This window comes from Limulus polyphemus, unplaced genomic scaffold (genome assembly GCF_000517525.1).
Source record: "Limulus polyphemus unplaced genomic scaffold, Limulus_polyphemus-2.1.2 Scaffold113, whole genome shotgun sequence".
Taxonomy (NCBI): Eukaryota; Metazoa; Arthropoda; class Merostomata; order Xiphosura; family Limulidae; genus Limulus; species Limulus polyphemus.
Window position 1 is genome coordinate 606747 of NW_013665723.1, and position 21415 is coordinate 628161.

General features: G+C 32.2%; 1 protein-coding gene across 1 annotated transcript in view; it reads right to left on the bottom strand.

Moving 5' to 3' along the window:
- LOC111089142 overlaps positions 1–3182 on the bottom strand; it is a 14160-nt gene extending 10978 nt beyond the window's left edge. The window contains exons 1-2 of the mRNA XM_022401059.1: positions 3136–3182; positions 334–426 (exon numbers count right to left, since the gene is read on the bottom strand). Coding sequence (XP_022256767.1) covers positions 334–399 — 66 coding nt within the window. The 5' untranslated portion in view covers positions 400–426; positions 3136–3182. The remainder of the gene's footprint in view (positions 1–333; positions 427–3135) is intronic.
- Positions 3183–21415: the final 18233 nt, after the last annotated feature.

The window sequence follows — 21415 nt, forward strand, 5'->3', positions numbered from 1 at the left end:
ATGTCGAAACGTTGTACATTTGCTGTTATGTTAAACTTATATTAAAGTTTTTCTTCATTACCCATTCAAGCCGTCTCCAGCCGTTATTAATTGTACAGTCCGTTACTCAATATTTTAGATGACAAAAACATTTTTCGCACAAAGTGCAACTCATACAGGCCAGCTGGTTCTAGCAATATTGAATGAGATATGCGATAAAAAACACTCATTCTTAAACTAAAGAAAATATCATAATTCCCAGTTCAAAAGATGTCTGTGAATAACAAAAATATAATCACCAAAAGGTATTTTATAAAATATTTACATGTATGCGTATACCTTAACTAAACTTACCGCTTGGGTAAACATGTAGAAACACATGATAACGTCCGTCAAAGTAGTTACTGACAAGGAACACATCCAGGGAACCAATAATTTTCGATTATTCTAATTGAAATTAAAAATATTTATTGAAAAATCAGAACAAGAACATTTAATGATCTCCATACTTAGCTGTCAAACAAGTGTATTTGTTCGATCTCTATCAACTAAGGAAATGGCATATTCGACATATCAAAATTTAATTTGCTTATATGTATGTAATACAGTATAACAAACTAATAACTCTATCAAATATTATATAAAGAAAGTAGCGACAAACAAGTTATGTAATAACTTGAAGAAAAAAGGTTAAGTTACTTCTTCATTTTTATCTTTTCCAATTTAGATGTAATTGTTTTTATTAATGATATAATTATAATAGAAATTCATAACTTTGGGAAAGAAATATTAAAGAACCTTCAAATAAAAACACTGAGAAAGCACTATAAAACTGTAACTAATTATGGACATAGTTTGAAAATACACAACAAATTCTGACCATGAAACCTACATTGTATATGGAATCACACGTATAAATAGGATGTAACTTTAAATCCGCTGAAAAAAGAAAAGTACGAAAAATACATATAACGTTATACGAGATTGTAGCTTCATCAGAAAATCTGTCTTCGATGAGTTCTTGGATCTAATTCAGAAGACAAGGTTTATCACAATTTTTCCAGTTTATGTTAGGTTCTGTAATTTTACTTGCATTTATAGGAGTTTGGTCTATTGTTTGCTTGTTATTAAACGCAAAGTTGCACAGTGGGGTTTTTGCCCTGTACCAATATAGAGACATAACCCGAATTTTAGAGTTTAATTCCTGTTAAAACAATCGAAATATATTGCATTGGCTTCAGATTAACTAGGCACTGCATGAGAGTTTTTAGACGTCGGCGTGATGACAACTCGTTCTGAAACCATCTCAGTTCTTCATGGTTCGAAACATTACTGTATAAAATGTTCATGGAGTGAGTGGGTGTAATGTGCAATGTGATGGTTCGAAATCATTACTGTATAAAATGTTCATGGGGTGAGTGGGTGTAATGTGCAATGTGATGGTTCGAAATCATTACTGTATAAAATGTTCATGGGGTGAGTGGGTGTAATGTGCAATGTGAGAAAACTTTCAGAATCATTTACAAAATTTTAAGAATTGTATAAATTTGTGTACATTTTTTGTCAGTTTTGGTTATCGACCAATTAATCTTTAAATTTATATTGTATTTTAAACTTTTTAGCAAAGTGCAAATTTAATTTCCGTTTTTATGCCAACAAAATATATAATATAACGATTTTGCTTGTAATAGAATATTTTAAAAAATCTATTTGACCTACGTTTAGCTTTTGATAGTAGAAGTTATCGCAAACGTTAAAGTTCTACTGATTGATTGATTCTGGCCATGACAGTTAAACAATCTTAAACAATGGTGACTAGTACGAAACCAATAAATCATAATAAAAATACCAACGCCCTCTGTTTAATGAAAATTTAATGGCATCTTTATGCTAATATCATCCATAATTTGTCGAGACAATGAATAAGATTAGACAGCAACATTAGCACAGTGGTCCTCAGTACACCCCTTTACGGCATCAACTAATTTATGTCATATTCAGAATTGTTTTTTGCTGTTGCTTATCAACAACATTTACTGTTTTACTTTTCATAATTTGAACTGCATATTGTTGTCAAATTTCAAATCGTTAGTAAGCACTTCACAATCATTTGTATTCATTTCAAATTCCACATACGTGTGTATTTAATGTGACGTACTTGCCTGGACAATGTTATTACAACATTTAGCTTTTTCCACATTTAATTTTCTTTTTGTTATGCATAAGATGGCTAAAAGAATATCAGGCATTTATCATTGATTGTTGCTTAAGTACCATTCCTCATACTAGTTTATATCCTTTGAATCCAAACATGACCATTATGTTTGGTTAAAAACTGTTATATTACTACAAGGAAAAACTATCTAGTAGTTGTTATACATATTGTAAAACAACTGGTGCTGTTAAACAAATTTATGTCCTAAGCATCAACATACAATGATTGAAATAAGAGTATCCTAGTTATAATGGAATTTAGTATACAACAGAGTTAACGAAGACGCGAAGAAAATGAAATTTATGCAGGTAATGTTCTCCCATAAGCATTTTACCTTTACAGAGAACTACAAATGTTGGTTACATACTATATTACAAAGTTAGCTTAAGAATCATTCTTTTCCTTTCCTACTTTGTACATGGAAGTCAATTCGAATTATTTCAAAAGCAATTTCTTGTTTAAAAATATTCTAGGTGTAGTTAATGTATAATACTTGTTTAAGTTTTATGCATTAGATAGATGCTTCGGTTAGGAGGCACGAGCAGCTTCTATACAGAATTTTAAGACTAATAAATATATATAGTTTTGTTTCGGATTCGAACTCTTTTGGAATATTGATGAAGACCTCCTTCCTTGGAGTACTTTCGATTATATGAAAATTGAGGTAATGATATAAAAATTACATTTTAATTCAAGAAGTTTTATGAGTTTCAAATACAACAACGCCAATAAAACGATAAGCGCCAGTATTAGGTGAGTTACATTTCTGTTAAACAACTAAACTTTATAAATAGAAACCGGAAACGTATACAAAAATATATATCAAAAACCAGAGTGGAAGGAAACGTAATAACTCTCTAAAACGCGGACACGTCTAATTAAAACTTTTGATGTCTTGGTTCTGCTTCAGTATTATTTGTAACATATAGTATTGTACTTACCGTAAATATTCCAATGAAGAGAAGAATCGAAGACAAAACGCATGATGTTGAAAGGACACAAACGAGAATGGCAAATGACAAGTACACTAAAAGGAAAGTTGATTTAATGAGGAAAACGCAACAATATATCTAGATCAAGAGCACAGAATTATCTTAATTATCTTTAGCATTTAAGCTTTGTAGTACTCAACCTGAAATACTTGGATAAACTATATAAAGTCCTCAATTTTTAGCACCGTTTTTAATAAAGAGTATTATATGTAATGTAAGCAAATGTATACATATTATTATTTACAACTATTATATCAGTTTTTAACTTCTGCTTATAGAAATACAACACGACATAAGATATTGCAATTGTCATTTAAGAAAAAACTCAAGAACATAATTACACTAAAATAATACACTGTCTTCAGCAAGTTTTAGCTTATAAGATAGATAAAGGTTACTTGTTATGTACCATTACTGTATATTCAGATAAAGATTAATTACCAATCTACTTATCCCATTGTTTACAAGTTGATATAGCTCAGTAATAAAACTATGTTGCCATGTTTATTGACTTTTCAGAATACTGTCAATTTATTGCTAGTAAACATTTTTCTGGCTTATTTCTATATATCTTCTGACGGATTTATTATTATATATATATTTTTTTAATATCGACGTTTGTTTATATTTAGAAGCATACATAGCTTATAGTATTAAACATGTATTGCGAAACTCCCACCTATTCTCTAAAGTTGTAGAAGATTCGCGAGAGTAAGAATCAACAATATATGAGTGTACGTAAACGCTTGTGTTAGCGTCAGTATTCTCCGTAAAACTGAAATTTCGAGAAACTCTCCACACGCCTATAAGTATAACCAACGCGATGCGCCAAAAGTAGTATCTATTATTAGTTTGCTATAGTCAGTGTCCTATAAAATTCAGAAGCTATAACTGTGATTGTTATAATGCTTATCAATCGGTAAACTTTAAATATTTGACCAAGAGCATTTACAAAGTTCAAACATTACAAATCATTTAACTTCAGTGGATTCTCATCGGACATTAATATTTTTACAAAAACATTATATAACTTCATTGTAGGAAACTCGGCGTGTGAGCTTCAGAATAACGAAAGACAAAGCTAGCTAGCTACCGGTTAAATGAATTATACCTACGTCAACTCGTAATTAACTCGCTCATCGTGAACCCTCGATAAGATATCGAAGAATTCCAGACTAGAAAGAAGATTTTATATTGCCTGTAGGTTTGTGAAACGTTTGTTTATAAATCATTGTTTGTAATAACTATTTGTAATAACTGTTATTTTAAATTGAATTGTTGTGTGTATATTAAAACGTACTTGTGTAAAAAAAAAGAAAACTGTGTGTATCAGTCTTGTTAGCAAATATCATAAACTGACTATATATCGGCTTTTATTTAACTGCTAAATCCAAACTACAATTTAACTACTAAATTTAAGTTTCGTTTAGCTCGGTTTCAGACCTTTCGAAATTGTAACACGTAACAATCTATATTATGATACTGTAATTCTGTTTCTCAAATGTTCGACGATAATCTAAGTGTAGAGCAGCAAAACGTTGGCTGTTTCCCATCATAATATATGCGCTACTTTAACATAACTTCTAAGAATATCTAAGTATTAAGGGGAAAATTACACTGTAAGCTGTATATAGACATAAATTCTGAGACACAGCCACACTTATACATCGCTTGAAGTATGAAGTAAGAGCACCTGCTACAATAATAAAACAAATCATTCAGCCTCATTAAACTGCCAAGAACGCATATATTTGAATTGAAAAGTGACTAAAAATGACGTTTAAATATCATCTAAGTGCTAGACCCTTTTAAAAGAAAACGTTACAAATATGCCTTGTTAATTTTTCATTGAATTTTCTATAAGCCTTTTCGGTATCATTACATTGATGTTGAGTTGTATATAAAAGAAAAACGCATAGGTGCTAGTCTGATAGTTTCAAGAAAATATTCGTAGAACATTGAAGTATCAGAAATGTAGAAAAATCCAGGTGCATATCATATTCTTATAAAATTCCTATTGTAACTTAAGGTAACGAACTTAAATTACAAGTTTACTTTTCTTGCTAAAAATATTCCTATAATTCATAAACCTTTAGTAAAAAATGTTTAGACTGAAATTGTATTGCTAAAAATGTCTTCTAATTTTGCTATTCAATTTAATTTTTTTACAAAAGCGTTGAACACGTGGCAAGAATGTCATTTTCAAACATATGAAAATGGCTCTCTCAAAAGAAAGCTGTAGTTAATTATAAACAAAGGTACTATTATTAAAAGGTTGGATCCCTTATTTTCTCTGGTCATTAATCCACAAAATAACAGCTCTTACATACATTCTCGTACTAGCTCATCTAAACTCATAAAAGTACGACAGTTATCTTTCATAATGAAGAAATCAATTTAAATTATATTATATAGATTAATTGATTACTATACTTGGTACATAGAAATATTTCTTCTTCCTTCCGACTATAGAATGGATGTCAAGTTAACGTACTTAAAAACAAGTCTGACATTTAACGGGTAATATGTCAGAATATTGATTATAAAATTCGTTCATGCTTATTTCAATAAAGAGAGGTAATTGCTATAACAGAAATTAAATTTGAAATCTTTACCAGTATCAGGTGTAACAAGACTGGTGTGGTAAGAGGCCACTGACATCTTTATTAGGTAGAAAATCTGTAAGAGTAAAAAAATATATTACATTTTGTCAATATATTTTCGAAACATAAGTATGTATATTAATGACTTAAAGAGTATAAATTCAGAAAAAATCAACGATAATCCAATTATTACTTATTTAATTCCAAAGCTACAAAAGGGGTTGTCTGCGCATGACCTTTGATTTTGAACTGATAGGCAGATACTCAACAGCACCCACAATTAAAATGTGAGCAATTTTTTACTGACCGAATATTGGTAATTAATTGTTGCTTTTCTTGAACACCCATGGCCTTGAAGTGCTGAGTGTGTGTTTTTTTTTCGGGGGGGATGGTGGGTGGGGTGGAAGGAACCCTCGGACTTACAATCTGAGCATGCTAACAACTAAGTCATGACCAGCCGAATAACCCACTAAGGGAATCTTTCAATATTGCATATTAGATACATATTAGACAGGAACCTGTTTAAAAACAAAAATGTATATAATATGTAATCTTAAATTTTACACTTTTAGTAAGATTATCTAATAATACTTGTAAAAGTTTACTTAAGATTTTCACATTTCTTATATAGAGTGCAATAAATAGTCGCGATTTCGGCTTTATTACAGTTTTATAATGCTCTATATAATTATATTAATTCTTGTAATGTTTTCTTTATGACCCCTTATAGAGTTTAACTCAATTTTATGTTCCTTATACGTAAAATTCCAATACTGATCGACAGATGCCTAAACTTACCTCAAAATTTTAGTGTTTTTTAACATGTAAACATATTTGTGCATTGTTGGTATGAAACATACATTCTCTGTCCACATATATTTTAGTATCATTAAAATCATGTACCGCTCATGTCGTCCCCCTACACACACACACATATATACAGCAGCCGAGAAAGATATCTTCATATTGGCCACCACGTCTAACTTTCCAGATTCCATGGGATAATCTCATCGAAATACATTATGTCACATTGATTAACTATCATTTAGAGCTCAAGCATCCCCCAGTAATATCAATAAATCTTACACCATGCTAAAATTCTCACCTTTTTTTTAATAACCTCTGAGAATTCACTACCACGCCAATATTCTTTCATGTCCCAGACAGCTATTCAGCAATACTTTCCGGTGCATTCTCAAGTATTATAATCACATCCTGGCTTTTTTTCCACACTATCTCTCGTATTTTCAAGCAAGCAGTTAATAGATCTACAAATAAATATCCTACATCCAACCTCATCCGCATAGTATTGACACATATATGTCTAAAGACAATACGACATATTTCGGTAGTTTTTTTATCATGATCTTCCTCAATTTGCGTCTCATATTGAACCATCATTTTTATCATTACTACAGTATTCTGTGACAAGGACCAGACAACAAGGTCCAATTTCAAGGTAATCCTGATTATTACCTCCAGAATAGTTGCCAGCTCGCTTCCATCCATAAGAACCTCCTAATATGCCGAAGCTCATTCACACGAACACTCTAAACAACTTGCTCCGAGCTTCTTCATCAGCTTGCGTCTTACGATTGCCATATGTTACATAAGATACCCAATACTACTTCTGTCTTGGTAGCCTCACTACCTATTCTACAGTTTCTACCAAAATTCGCAAAATCTGGTTGTGTTTCCAAGTGTAACAGTTGCAACAAAGCGCATCTGGAGAGACAAACCATAAGTGTTCTAAAGTACCCATATGCGACCGACCATCTGAACATAAATCAGAATCTGACAAGTCCATTTTATCTTGCTTCTGGAAATTGAAAGCACATTGTATATGCTGGCATAGGAATTGCCAATTACACTGGACTCAAGGAAAGATGTTTCACCCTCCCAGGAAGTCCACGCATCGTTATGTGGCTGTTGGACAGCCCATATTGCCCTCGCCCGCTCTTTTCTGCTGTGAATCTCAATCAAAACTAATTGGCTCCTACTACAAATTTTCTGCGAACCCCACTTCACTGTCAGGCTTCCAAATCCAACACATTAGCAAGCAACTGATTAACTGCAGGATCTCATGGAACATCGCATCAACTATGGCATAATCTATGGCTTGATTCGCATCCAACTTCTGACCACACTACCCGCACTTAAATTCTTTATAATTTGATTTTACCATTAGCTGTAGTTTTTCTTTCTAATGTGCAATGCCACGGTTGTCAGTCTCCGTGGTACACCAAGCTACTTCTGCCACTATATATTCATTTTACTTTCATTGACTTCAAAGCTCGATAATGCGATCTCATGTACAATTAGGGAACAAAGAATTCTCAGCATAAATTCAAACTAGAAAATTCATAGCTTATATGAACTTGATGATCCACCCCAAAATCCACACGACGATTGGTTACCATGAAGTGGTACCCCCTTCTCCCTTAAGATTTTTGACTGGTTGCTCGGGAGCGATTGAAATGTCTTCTCCTGCTATCATAAAGTGCACTTTCTTGACACTGCTTCGTCTCAGTGAAAACCTCCTGTTTTTTTATTTACTGTTTCAACTTCATTTCAGTCCAGTCCATAAGCATTTGTAGCTGTGCGAGTTCGTTTATCATTGTAAAGGGTGTTGGACATAAAAGCGTAAGATTACCCATAAAAGCTTCAATAAGACGTTTTTCAATACCGCTCACGCACCTTACTCTTTCAAATACCAGGCGCGCTCCCCTCATAATAACCTTAATCCCCATAACAAACAGCAGTGGAGAAATAATACAATTCATTAGTACACCCACCTCCAACCTCAGGCAATCTGTGGTGTGCACCCTCGTGGTAAATCCATCACAAACTTCACAGTGACACTTTTGTCCATGGAAAATTGACGACTTATTGCCAGTTTGAGTGAATATTAAAACTTTTGATACGTTCACAGAACAGGATTGAACTGAGAGAATTTTTTTTACTCACTTTAAACGGTAATATTCTTATAGATATTTATTTAATCTTACTCCAAAGAAAGCAATGTTATTTCGTTAAAAGACGTTATCATACATGCATAAAGATCATTTATTGAAATTCTAAATGTAATGTGCAGTCTGAAAAGCTTTTTGAGAAGGATTCTAAGATTTAAGGGAGCCTTCTTGGTGACGTATGTTATTAGCAACGTTTTTTTTTTCTTCAGCAACAAATCTTAACTATGAGTAATGATTAACAGAGAGGGCAACATAGTGTTAAAATAAAATTATAGATAACGGATGTTCGGATAAGTTTAGATCTAGCATCTCTGACTATTAATGCCCCCAATGGCATATCGGTATGCCTACGGACTTTACAACGCTAGAAACCGTGTTTCGATATCCGTGGTGGGCAGAGCATAGATAGCCCATTGTGTAGCTTTGTGCTTAACTTCCAACAAACTAACTAACTAATAATTGCTTAATATTTAACGAATGAAATGTAAAAGATAAATGTTAGCACCATGTATCTCTTTTAATTTAATCGCACATTAATTCAACATTTTCGACGGACAGTAGTTTGCCATCGTACATTTATTTAAAAACAAAATAGCGTGTTTACTTATTTTATGTTTGCACCTAAGTTAATATTCTCAGTTGTAATCCTAACCGTAAAATGTATTAAAAAGTTAATGTTTGGGTCAGTTTATGTACTGTATGTGCAAATTCATAAGGGAGTGAAAACGCATACATTAACCATAGGCTCGAATATCAGAAACGATATTTTATGATTACTTTTGGGTGAAGTCGAACAGTCATTTGTTGCTAAAAAAAATCCTATTTATTGCATGTAAAAAAAGAGCTTTCAGAAATTTTAACAATACAACTTCGCAAAAAAAGAAAAAAATTAACATCAGTTAGAAAATACATTAAAAGAGTTTGATTGAACGTGGTTTGAGCAAACAGAATATTACTGTACGCCCCTCTCCCTTCTATTTAAAACCAAAATATTAAACTTATGTATAGAAAAAACTTTTATTGTATTTTCTTCTTTCTTTACAGCTATTTTTAACAGTTGAGGGAACGCTTTGCAAATGTTAAATTCGTCAGCTAACGTTCAAGCATATGCAAGTATTTTATTTTGGTGCAGGATATTCATTTATTGTTAAATTTTTCTATCTAGTACGAATATTTGAGGTACCTATTCAAAACTTTTACACTTTAGAATGCAACATTCTTCGCTTTAACGAATTCTGCATCAGTTCAGTTTAATCACAATCAAGGCTTGAATTAAAACTAAACCTATCTCAACAGATACACTCTTTTTATCTTTTTCGTATATAATAAATCCATTCAGCATACCTATTCACACTTCTGGTGTTAATCAAAACGTTACAAAATCAGTATGGGGCATTCCAAATACTTTTTTACATGAAAGGATGTTTCGCCAAACATTTAAGAGCCAATTGTGATGTGAAAATTTTTTTATGCGTTAGTTTTTTAGGTAGATAGATCTGACATTGTACACACCGATAACTTTAAATGAATTTTAGTGTTTTTTTAGCAATATTTTGTTGTTGAAGTAACGTAAGAAAAATATGTTAAGCTATTATTTAATGCATAAAGATTTACATAAAATATATCCTAAAATAAATTATGTAACATCAGGCTATACGTAAACAAAATCGTTTTCAGTTCAAAATAACCTTGTTTCCAAAGGTCGCTGCATGTACTTTTGTTGTATTCGTTTGGATGTTTGCAATTTTGTTCGGACTGTTTCTTTAATATCCTTCACCAGAACAACCTGCTGTTTTCTCTTGCGAAAAGGATAGTCAAAGTGTCTTCTTTCTTCTTTCTTAAAAAAGAGTAAAGTTTGACTGACATTTCTTCTAGAGAGTCTAATAAAGTTTGGGAAAGTTAACTAAAATCATTTTAGATTTCTCTTCTGAGTAACTTATGAGCACGACTTCTACCGTTTCCTAAGAAAGCCATAACAGTGAAGATTAAAGGAGCAGTAAGCTTGAAAGCACATGATGTCAACCTTCGTGATTCGATCCCTGTGGTGAGCACAACACATATTTCATCGTGCAGGCTTTGTGTTCAACAACAAACAAAGAAAATATAATTAATGTTATTTCACCTTAGGATTTTCAAGCCACAAACTTTGGGCTTATTTGGTTTCTAATGTTTCGCCAGCTTCCACTGGTTAAACCTTGCCTTTTAAAGTATTGTATTTATGTATAATTAGCGTTTCAGAGAGTATTTTCTCTCTCGTCGTCCAACCCAACTGAAGAGTTCTGGTATTAAACGAAAGGCCTCATGGACAATGATTTGTTAGAGAAAAAAATATATAGATCTCAAATCCTGTTTTCACATGCCTTTGATTTTGAGTCGAAATGAGCAAAATAAGAATATGGTTTAAAAATATTATCTCTATTTAATGTGTTTTTAAACATGAATTTCGTGTCTATAGATATATATGCATTTATTCTTGAGTAGCCTTGATTTGATGCCAAAGGCATTTTGTTCAATTGTAGCTTATTTATCGAAGTGCACAATATCCTATTGGTTCACAGCCGTTGATACAGTGTCGAATGCAACGTTCATACTCATCCCATGTATGTTCAGTTGAACTGATATCTGTTTATTGTGCCGGATTATAATGAAGTAATTATCGTGTTTTTAAACCAATTTAGGAAAATATTAGAGTGGAGAATTATTGCACTATTGTTTATCAAGATGGAAATACATCATTTTAGGGTAGGAACGATCATCATCAACTATCACATCGTTGAATTGTTCTTTAGATGTTACTTGCACGTTTATCAAATCCCACCTCCAGCAACTTTAATTACATTACAAAATAAGCAGGATCAAGTGCGTCATATAAATATGGAAATACATCATTTTAGGGTAGGAACGATCATCATCAACTATCACATCGTTGAATTGTTCTTTAGATGTTACTTGCACGTTTTTCAAATCCCACCTCCAGCAACTTTAATTACATTACAAAATAAGCAGGATCAAGTGCGTCATATAATTTTCTCCATACTTTTTGTTTCCCTCATGAAAGAAAACAATGAAATACAGTTCATTAGTTTGATGTATTTATTGTCCTTCACTGAAACTATGCTTAAGAAAACGATGAAATACATCTCATTATGTCACGTCAATCAGTTCCATGTATTTATTGTCCTTCACTGAAACTGGGCTTAAGAAAATGATTAAATACAGTTCATTAGGTCACGTCAATCAGTTCCATGTATTTATTGTCCTTCACTGAAACTGTGCTTCCACGTTTGCTTTTGAGATCAGTGTTTCTTGTAATAATTGTTAGTTGTCTTATGTAAGTTTTTAATGTCTCCTTCATATGATGAACATATGATGGAGACAGCGTTACACTGAACACTCTTGAAATAATAGGTAAATTGGGACACTATGTGGTGTCTGTTGAAACTTACAAGCCTGTACAATCATTTTTGCCCTAAATCAGCTACCAGCAGTTAGCACTAAAATGCTTTCTAGTAATAGATGTATTCCATTTCGATTGAACTTAAAGATAGACTTTGATGGCTAATGCATGTAATGAATTAAACGGACGTACAAAATGACGTTCCTGTTAGATCACGTTCATTATTATAAACCTCTGAAAGTCTACATTTATGCAGCCTTCTTTTGGTCAGTTTTTCAATATTTTGTACATGTAAATCAATAGATTCATCTAAAATGCGGATCAGTTTATTTTGTATTATTTTGTACGAGGAAGTAAATGGAATACTCTAAAACGCGGAACAGATCTTAGTGAAACAATTAGCCAACGTAAGTGTTAGAATAGTTTTATAATGAGAAGAAATTAGGAAATGTAAACTTTTGAAACCAATTATTTACAAACTTTTTACAATTGGCTAAATTTGGCTAAAGCTATAGGACTATATTAAGAATCAATCTTCTGAGGTTCGGTGGTTTACCTCCTCATTACTTTTTCTTTGGGGGGGAGGCTGGTATAACAATTAGCAAATCATTAATATAAGTAAAATTCTGAAAAACATCTATAAATTAATTATATTATTATGATTAAATCTTCTATTTATATAGAACATGTAATACTCTATAATGTTCTATAATACTCTATAATGTTCTATAATACTCTATAATGTTCTATAATATTCTATAATACTCTATAATGTTCTATAATACTCGTACTGATATACAGAAACTTAAGTATAATATACTAAAAAGATTTTGAATACGCAAACCAGCCAGTCACGTGACAACCACAGCTTGTATGAAATTGTGGTTGAACGGCATGTACCAAAATTACATGTTGACATCATTTGTTGTTACGTAGTTAGTGTGATCCCACCGTAAACTGATCGCATTTGTGAAGGATATGTAACAGTCCTTTTCAGCAAAACATATTCTTACCTATTATAAAGATGTGGGTCTGTCATGACCTTGTTGTTAGGGCACTCGAGTAGCACTTGTGGGTCGTGAGATTAAACAATTTACCGAACAGTATCGCCGTTTCGGCTATTAGGACATTATAATTTAATGGTTAATCCTGCTATCTGTTGGTTGTCAGTGGATTGTGTTAACTAGTTGCTTTCCTTCTAGTTTATATAATTAAAATTAGCTACGGCTAGCGCAAATAATCCTCGAATAGCTTGCGCGAAATTGAACAAACAAATATAAAGATGTACTCAGATCGGGAATTTAGAATTTCCAAGACAGAGTTATCTCTTGTACTTAATGACATTGAAAAACAAAGGAATGTGGATCAACATAAAGGAACTAGTAAAAGAGATCTGCAACAATTCGTATCCTAGCTGTGGTTAATAAGCATAGAGCGGCGTCTTGTAACAGGTGATAATCTACGAACACGAGGTCAATCAAAAAATAGTCTTTGTACTCTTGGAAACAGTATGCAACATTGTCAAGAAGGATCTCCGTCTCGAAAAGCAACAGACGTCACGTGTTCATAAAGTGATTTTACGACATATACGTTCAACCGTTCAACTATATCTCAAACAGCTAGAGAATGAAATAGGTACATATGCAATTCCATGCAAAGACATGCTAGTCAAGTCGTCTGTTCGATCGGAGTGTTTAAGTGAACGATGAGAAACCGTCGTCTTTCTACACTAGATGGAAAGCAGCATGAAGGTAGGATGTGCTTTACACCTAACGGCCTTTCGACAGAACCCTTTGATTTCAAGACCATTATCAAGATACATGATCGTCAGACAGAGCGTGACTGGACGTTGCAACATGGACTCTAACACAGTGGTGAGACTCCAAAATAATTTCAAAATAACACACTCAATCTCTGCATAAGTTTTATTGGTTTTCTCACAAGACTTAGCTTGGTATATTCTGGAGAAGAACTTATTGAACTGAAAGCCTCGATTTTTAATATTACATGCAACTTTGAAAGATCAAAAAATACTATTTAGCAGTTAATAAGCAGTGGGAGGTCGAAATCACGACTGACTGTATTTTTCATTGCGAAACGGGTTATAATATACGCTTAATAACGCTATGCTTAGCTTTTTAGGTTAATATTTATTTAACAGTATCCTTGAGCTTATTATTAAACCTAGATTTTAAAATTTTATTTCAGTGCACAATATAAAATTGTATGAGTATATAAACATGACTTTAAACGCTGTAATACTTCATATTATTTTCTATTGCGAAAAAACACAGAGTTGTTTTTTTTGGAAGCCTTAAAAATGTTACCTTCAATGTGTGTTCTAAATTAATTTTTTTCTTTTATTAAACACTTGAGATGAAGTTGACTGTGTCAGTATGAAACTTAAACTTTTACACACAATTAAGATGAATTCGTTTTTGAGTCACTTTGAAGAACTGTCTGTAAAAAAAATAGTTTTGATACAATTTAACAACTTTACTATAGACACCACCTTGATTATACCCTTTGCTTCAGTTACCAAATATTTGAGTAAATTATATAAAATATCTTATGTACGAAATATTTGAGTAAATTATATAAAATATCTTATGTACGAAATATTGGAGTAAATTATATAAAATATCAAATATTTAATTCACAGCAGATCATAAGCATGACTCAAGATTGCAGTTTTAGATGTTTATCACTAGCCAAACTTATCATGATCTGCTTATTGATATGAACATTAGTTATAGATCTAATATTCACAGGACCAGAATATGTGCATGTTAGAAACAGACAACCATTCTCATAATCAATTATATTCACATACATAAGTTAGATATTCTTATTGAATAACCATATTTACTTCAAATAAACATGTCGGTATCAAAAGTAAATCTATATTTGTTCTTTAAAAATTTAATTTTTTCTTGCTAGTGTCGAAAGGAAAAGACGCACAAATAAGGCTGGAAACAGTATCAGCCTCTTCTTAATGTGAGAGTGAGATGTTGCAAAAGAAGCTGAAAATCCAAGTGTTGAAAATGGAATTAGTTGAGAAAGAAATTAAGATTTCCAGAAAGTATTGAGATCACTAAGCTGAAGCATGACTTAACAGTATTCTGTTTACTTTCCTCTCCTTAAACTGTAAACGTGTACCATTAATTTGTAATTATTTTTGTAATTAAACCTTTCCATTTATAGTTTATAAAGGCAAGTTAGACTAAATTTCTCACTTTCACATTGATAAAATAATAACGAGTAATCTAGTTCAAGAATACAGTACTCTAATGGTCTGTTAAATATTTTTGTTACATTACGCCAGTTTAGTATGTTTCGTATTATAACCAAATCCTACATAAATCAGCGAATATGTTTTATACTTTCTGTAGTATATACTTATTTATGAATTTTTATTGCTCTCAAAGAGACTTGAAATTGTAATCATAATTTAGTTACCAGTATACGACTGAAAAGACAGCAATTAGAAGTCAATATTTGTTTCTGAGGGAAAATGATTTAAGTTAAAGTATAAGTATACTGCATACATATATTATTATTAACAATGTAACCATTAATGTGTACAAATAAATGTATGTAATTAATAGAACAGTGTGTTTCAGTCAGTCCGTGCGTGTATGTGTGCTAGCTCACATGGAAACTCAATATTCTTATTGGCTAGTTATACAGTGAAAACTTTTATGTTTATACGAGAGCAAAACCACATCTTTTAAAACATTAACTTTAAAGACAATTACTTCAGTAACATAAACAAACACGTAACGAAATACATCAAATTACTGCTTTATCTTTTCGTGGCTTATGAATAATGCAATATCATTATATCTCAATACAAATTCCAACATATGCCTAAAAATCAACATTTAAGCCTAAGGTTTAAATATGCTTAATACACGAAGCACGGGTTTACCTAGTAGATAATCTACGCCAATTAGCCTTAATAGTCACTGCCACAACTTTATTCATTTTTGATACTCTACAGCTAATACATCATGCGACAGAAAATAATTACTGGCTTCAGGTTATATACAAATGTGACTTAGATACATATACACACAAGAAAGTTACAAAATAACACATAAAGACAGTTGATTTCTACACTTCTTGATACCAAAATTCGCTTTATCAGGAAAAAATTCTCAAGATTTCACTCAAAGTTGACGATTATCTACAGAGAAAAGGTGTTCATACAAAAGATGTTGTGTACAGAGATATATATTGACATTCCATTATTTCTACTCTTCTTTACCTTAAATCTTGATACAACAGTTCCGTATTCCAAATACATAATACAGCGGCATAATTATTTAAAGGATTTAGGTATTTAAATCATATACCATTCCCATGTATATATATATATATATATATATAGCATTCTATTTAATAATGATGCATATATGAAAGAAGAATTTTTGGGCTTTGGCTCATATGACACAACACACGCTTCGTATGTGGGAGGTCGAAGTTTTAATCCTGTTTGTATCAACTATCCACTTTTGTTTGTTTTTCCTAAACAGTGTTTCAGCAGTCAAATAATCTTACTACATACATCGTACGCGAAGCACGAGTTTCTGCCTTAATCTTCAACGTAATAAACCAATTACGGAGATGTGAAACATGTTTCATTGACTTAAGATAAAACTCATATTGATATATAAGCTAATAATGAAAGAAAAGAAAACTTAATACAGCCATAAAAACTGGAAAATATTTTCCGAAGAAGAGAAATTTCAGAGCGGGTTAGTTTTGAATGTACTACAATACTTATCTTGTAGGTAATTATTTTTAATGGCCACTCGTCCTATACCAAGGAATAAAACTACATATCTAATACAATGATATATGTACTATATATACATATATATATATATACATATATATAGTCCCAATAATAGTCCTTGCTAATATAATCATTCATGAAAATGAAAAAAATGTATATAGATAAAGCGTCATACAAAAAATATAAATTTATAAAACGTCCTCTGCTTATTGTATATTTAGCAAGAGTTCACTCTAAGCAGGTCTTCTTTCCTACTGAAAGAGAGCGTCGGAAGTCACGGTTTTCATATCGTAGGTTGTCGAGGATGGACTTTTATAGAATTTATACCAATCCAAGATAGGAATCCATTTATTATAACTTTTATTTAAATTGCCATATTTCAGTGTTTTATCTGAGTAAAGTTTTTAATATGGCATACGTTCTTGTAAAGATAGATATCAGAAAACTCTAAAGTACTAAAGAATGGCAGCCAGATACCCTTTACTTGGTCAGAAAGTGTAGCCTAAGAGTTGACGTGGATGGTAATAACTAGCTTTTTCTACCTAGTCTTATTATGTCTTATCATTTGAGGGGATTACGGGCATATACACTGATGTAACTATCCTCGAAAATTCTAAAACAAAGAAGAAAACATTATAAAAAAAGTCTTATTATATAGTTCTTTAAAAGTTCTAACAACTGTAATATGTGTTTTAGTTATATTTCTGAAGAACTATGTCATTCTACTTGTCCACACTTAAATTTTGGTAGGAAAAATATTATTTTCATTTAATATATGTACAATAATTTTCAATCGTGTATTTTTTCACCACAGATATTACAGATTTGTGATAATAGTACCACATATTCCTAAATTGTACTGAATACTTTGGAAACGTAGAACTAAGGAAATAATGTTCCATTGCATTTTCATAATTATTTCCTAGCTTGCTCGAGCGGCCCCAAGTTAGATAAACATAAATTATTCATTAAAAATACGTAACTTTACAAATAAAAAACAATTATTTAAAAAAAAATGGTTGTTCACGTATTCCCGATTCTATGAATTTAGGGAATTGGTACCATTATTTTTTTATTCTTTTCGCGTTCATATTGTACACGTCCTCTTGCTGTTATTATGCTCTAATGTATACACCCTAGCAGATATATTGTGTTGAAATAAATATTTCATACTTAAAAAGGCGCATAAATTTAGAATAAAAATTAGATTAAATCAAAAACATTGATTATTTTTTTCTATTCAGTAAAGCTTCTCGGGCCCCGATGGCTTAGAAACAAGCCTGAGGGCTTAAGAGAATAATAATCGGTTTTCTATACCCATGATAGGCAGAGCACAGGTTGCCCGTTGCACAGCTTTGCACTTAGCAACAAATAAACAAAAAAAAGCATTTGGGGCTTAAAGGTATGGTGATTACCCCTTATTATTCTTAAAATACTTTTTGCTTATAGTTTGGTTGTTTGTAATTAAGCATAAAGCTACATATTGGGCTACCTGTGCTATGCCCACCACAGGTATCGAAACCCGAATTCTAGCGTTCTACATGAATATTATAAATTACAAAAATAAATTAAGTGCTCATTAACTTATATATTATTTTGTATATTTGTATATCTATATATAGATATATATATATATATAGGTGTCTGTGAAATATTGCTTAGAGTTTTAAGATTTACAGAGATATTTTCTTACCAGCGTGTACACTCCACATGCAACACAGCCCTCCTTAGCCGTCTTCCAACAGCAAGAAGATCTTGTTTCCGGCATACTATCCGATGAAACTTCTCAGACTTGTTCCTTCAGATTCAGAATTGAAATATTACGAAAATGCTATTGCTTTGACCGAGCTATGGCTGTTATTTTTCAACTTACGTGTTACTCACCGTGCTGACAGATGCCAACTGTCTTCTGCCAGGCAACCTGGTTTTGTCGGAATTGATAAAGGCAGCTTGGTTCATACTTTAGGTTCTGATCGATAATATCTTTCTGGCAAACAACGACTCTACAAGCATTAGTCTTTGTTGTTGTTTCGTTTCAAAACAAAACCAAGCAACCTTTTTTCTTTCGATCCCATCCTTTATTAATATTGTTATTTCATTTTTATATGTATATTAAATTATATAATATAATGTGGTGTTGAATACAAGCCGTGTCTCACTGTTACATGTTGCATGAAGGTGCTAACGTATGATCATAAAAATAAAAGTTTTGAGACGGCTTGACTGGATAATGAAAAAACTTTATTATAAATGTCTGACGTTTCGACAAGATTTTGTCATCTTCGGGTACAAGTTCTTTACAGAGATACATGAGTATATATATCCAGTATAGAACAAAGGGGTCACATGACCAGATATTACTTCACAGTCTAACATAGGTATCTTGATACCCCGGGGTGTTGATTTAAGATGGGGCTGTTTTCTTCAATTAAGATATCTTCTTTTATTTTACGTTTATTTATGTTAGGTTCTTTGTTTAAAATTACAGTGTTTTGTATGCTTTTGTGAGTCGCGATAGTGGTAAACATGGGAGGGTTTTTTATTATGTTCAGTGAATCTGATTTCCAATTTTCTACTTTTTTCTCCGATATAAAATTATGAACAGTTATTGCATGTTATTTTATAAATGACATTAGTACTGTGTGATTCTATATAATTTTTATTTACTAATGATTTTAATTTTATGCTGGGTTTTTGGAGTGAATTTGACGTCAACAGGAATTTTATGTTTGATGGCAAGTTTCCGCTAAGTGTTGATTATTTTTCTACTGATGTCAGAGATAAATGGTAAACTGCATTGTAATGTTGTGTTGTTGTTGTTTAGTGTATTAATGTCAATTTTGTTTGTGAGTTGAGTTTTAAGGTTTTTGTTCTGGTGGTTGCGTAGAAATGTTTCGACAATGGTTAGTAGAAATTTGTTGGTGTGAATGAAGGAATGATTTATAGAGTTGATTTCTTCATCCATGTAGACACTTGAGCAAAGTCTAAAAGTGTGTTTAAAATTTTTTAATATATTAATTTTTGTTTGGATTCATGGGTTCAATTCAGGGAATGTAGAGGCCTGTATGAGTGATTTTATGGTTAATTTTGACTTTGAAATCTGTGTCGGATCTGATAATGTCGAGGTTAAGAAAAGACAACTGTTTGTTATTTTTGTGTTCAATTGTGAATTTAATATTAGGGTGAATGGAGGTTATCTGTTCAGAAAAAGTGTTTATGTGTTCCATATAAGTGAAACCGGCAAAAGTGTCATCGACATATCTGTACCAGTATAAGGGAGGATAAAGTGCAAATTGTATGTCCCGTCACACCAAACATGCTCGCCCTTTCAGCCGTGGGGGCGTTATAATGTGACGGTCAATCCCACTATTCGTTGGTAAAAGAGTAGCCTAAGAGTTGGCGTGGGTGGTGATGACTAGCTGCCTTCCCTCTAGTCTTACACTGCTAAATTAGAGACGGCTAGCGCAGATAGCCCTAGTGTACCTTTGCGCGAAATTCCAAAACAAACAATCATAGTAAAAGGTTTTACTATGGGTACAAGGAATTTAGCTACGTTATAACTGTGAGTGCCTAAGGTGGAAAGTATAGGTCGGAATGGGGTATCTGGTTTGTGAACTTTTCGCCAGACCATATAATATTCCAGGTTGGGAGCCTGTGGGACATAAATTATTGTAAACACAATCAGAAATAATATTTCTTTTGCTTAGGTCTCTAAGAAACATCTGCGTTTTCCCTTCAAGTTGTATAGTATGGGTTAGTGGTTCCTTGTTTATAAGTTTGAACTTGTTACGATCGTTAAGAATCTCAAGCACTTTTAGTCAACTTTATTGAGGATAACAACTCCATTTCCTTTGTATGGTTGTGTGATAATGATAGTTTTGTTTCGGGAGAGTTCTTTGATAGGTGCCAGTTCTTCAGATTTGAGGATATCCTGCGTGTGTTATAGATATAAAGTGCTAAGTTTTTTAACTTAGAAGTAAATAACTCTCGTGATTGTTAGAAGTATTCTTGGAAAAAAATAGGTAAAGATTTTATTTTCCGGTACAAGGATTCCCAGGGATAGAGGTAATTGGCATAATTGAGTTTTTAGGAGGGTATGGAGAAGTTCAATCCTTTGGTAAGTGCAGTTTTTTTATTATGACTTGATCAGAGGAGATCCTGCTGTGAGGTATGTTATTAGAAAGTTTCATTGGTTTAACATTCTGTATATGTTCCTGTCTATCAGTTTTCTTCTCATTACTTCGGTTGATAAAATTAAATAGGTGGTTGAAGTCCAGCCTGGATGTAAAGTTGGAAAGTGACTTTAGTGATGAATTCAGCTTAGATGAGAGATGATATCTGTGTCGGTGTTTCCATCTAAGTTCTTGTAAGAGCTTTTGACAATTACTGTATGGTATTGAGTTTTGAAGGTTTCTATTAGGGAGTTTAAACTGAAGAAACTTCGGAGTTAATTAAC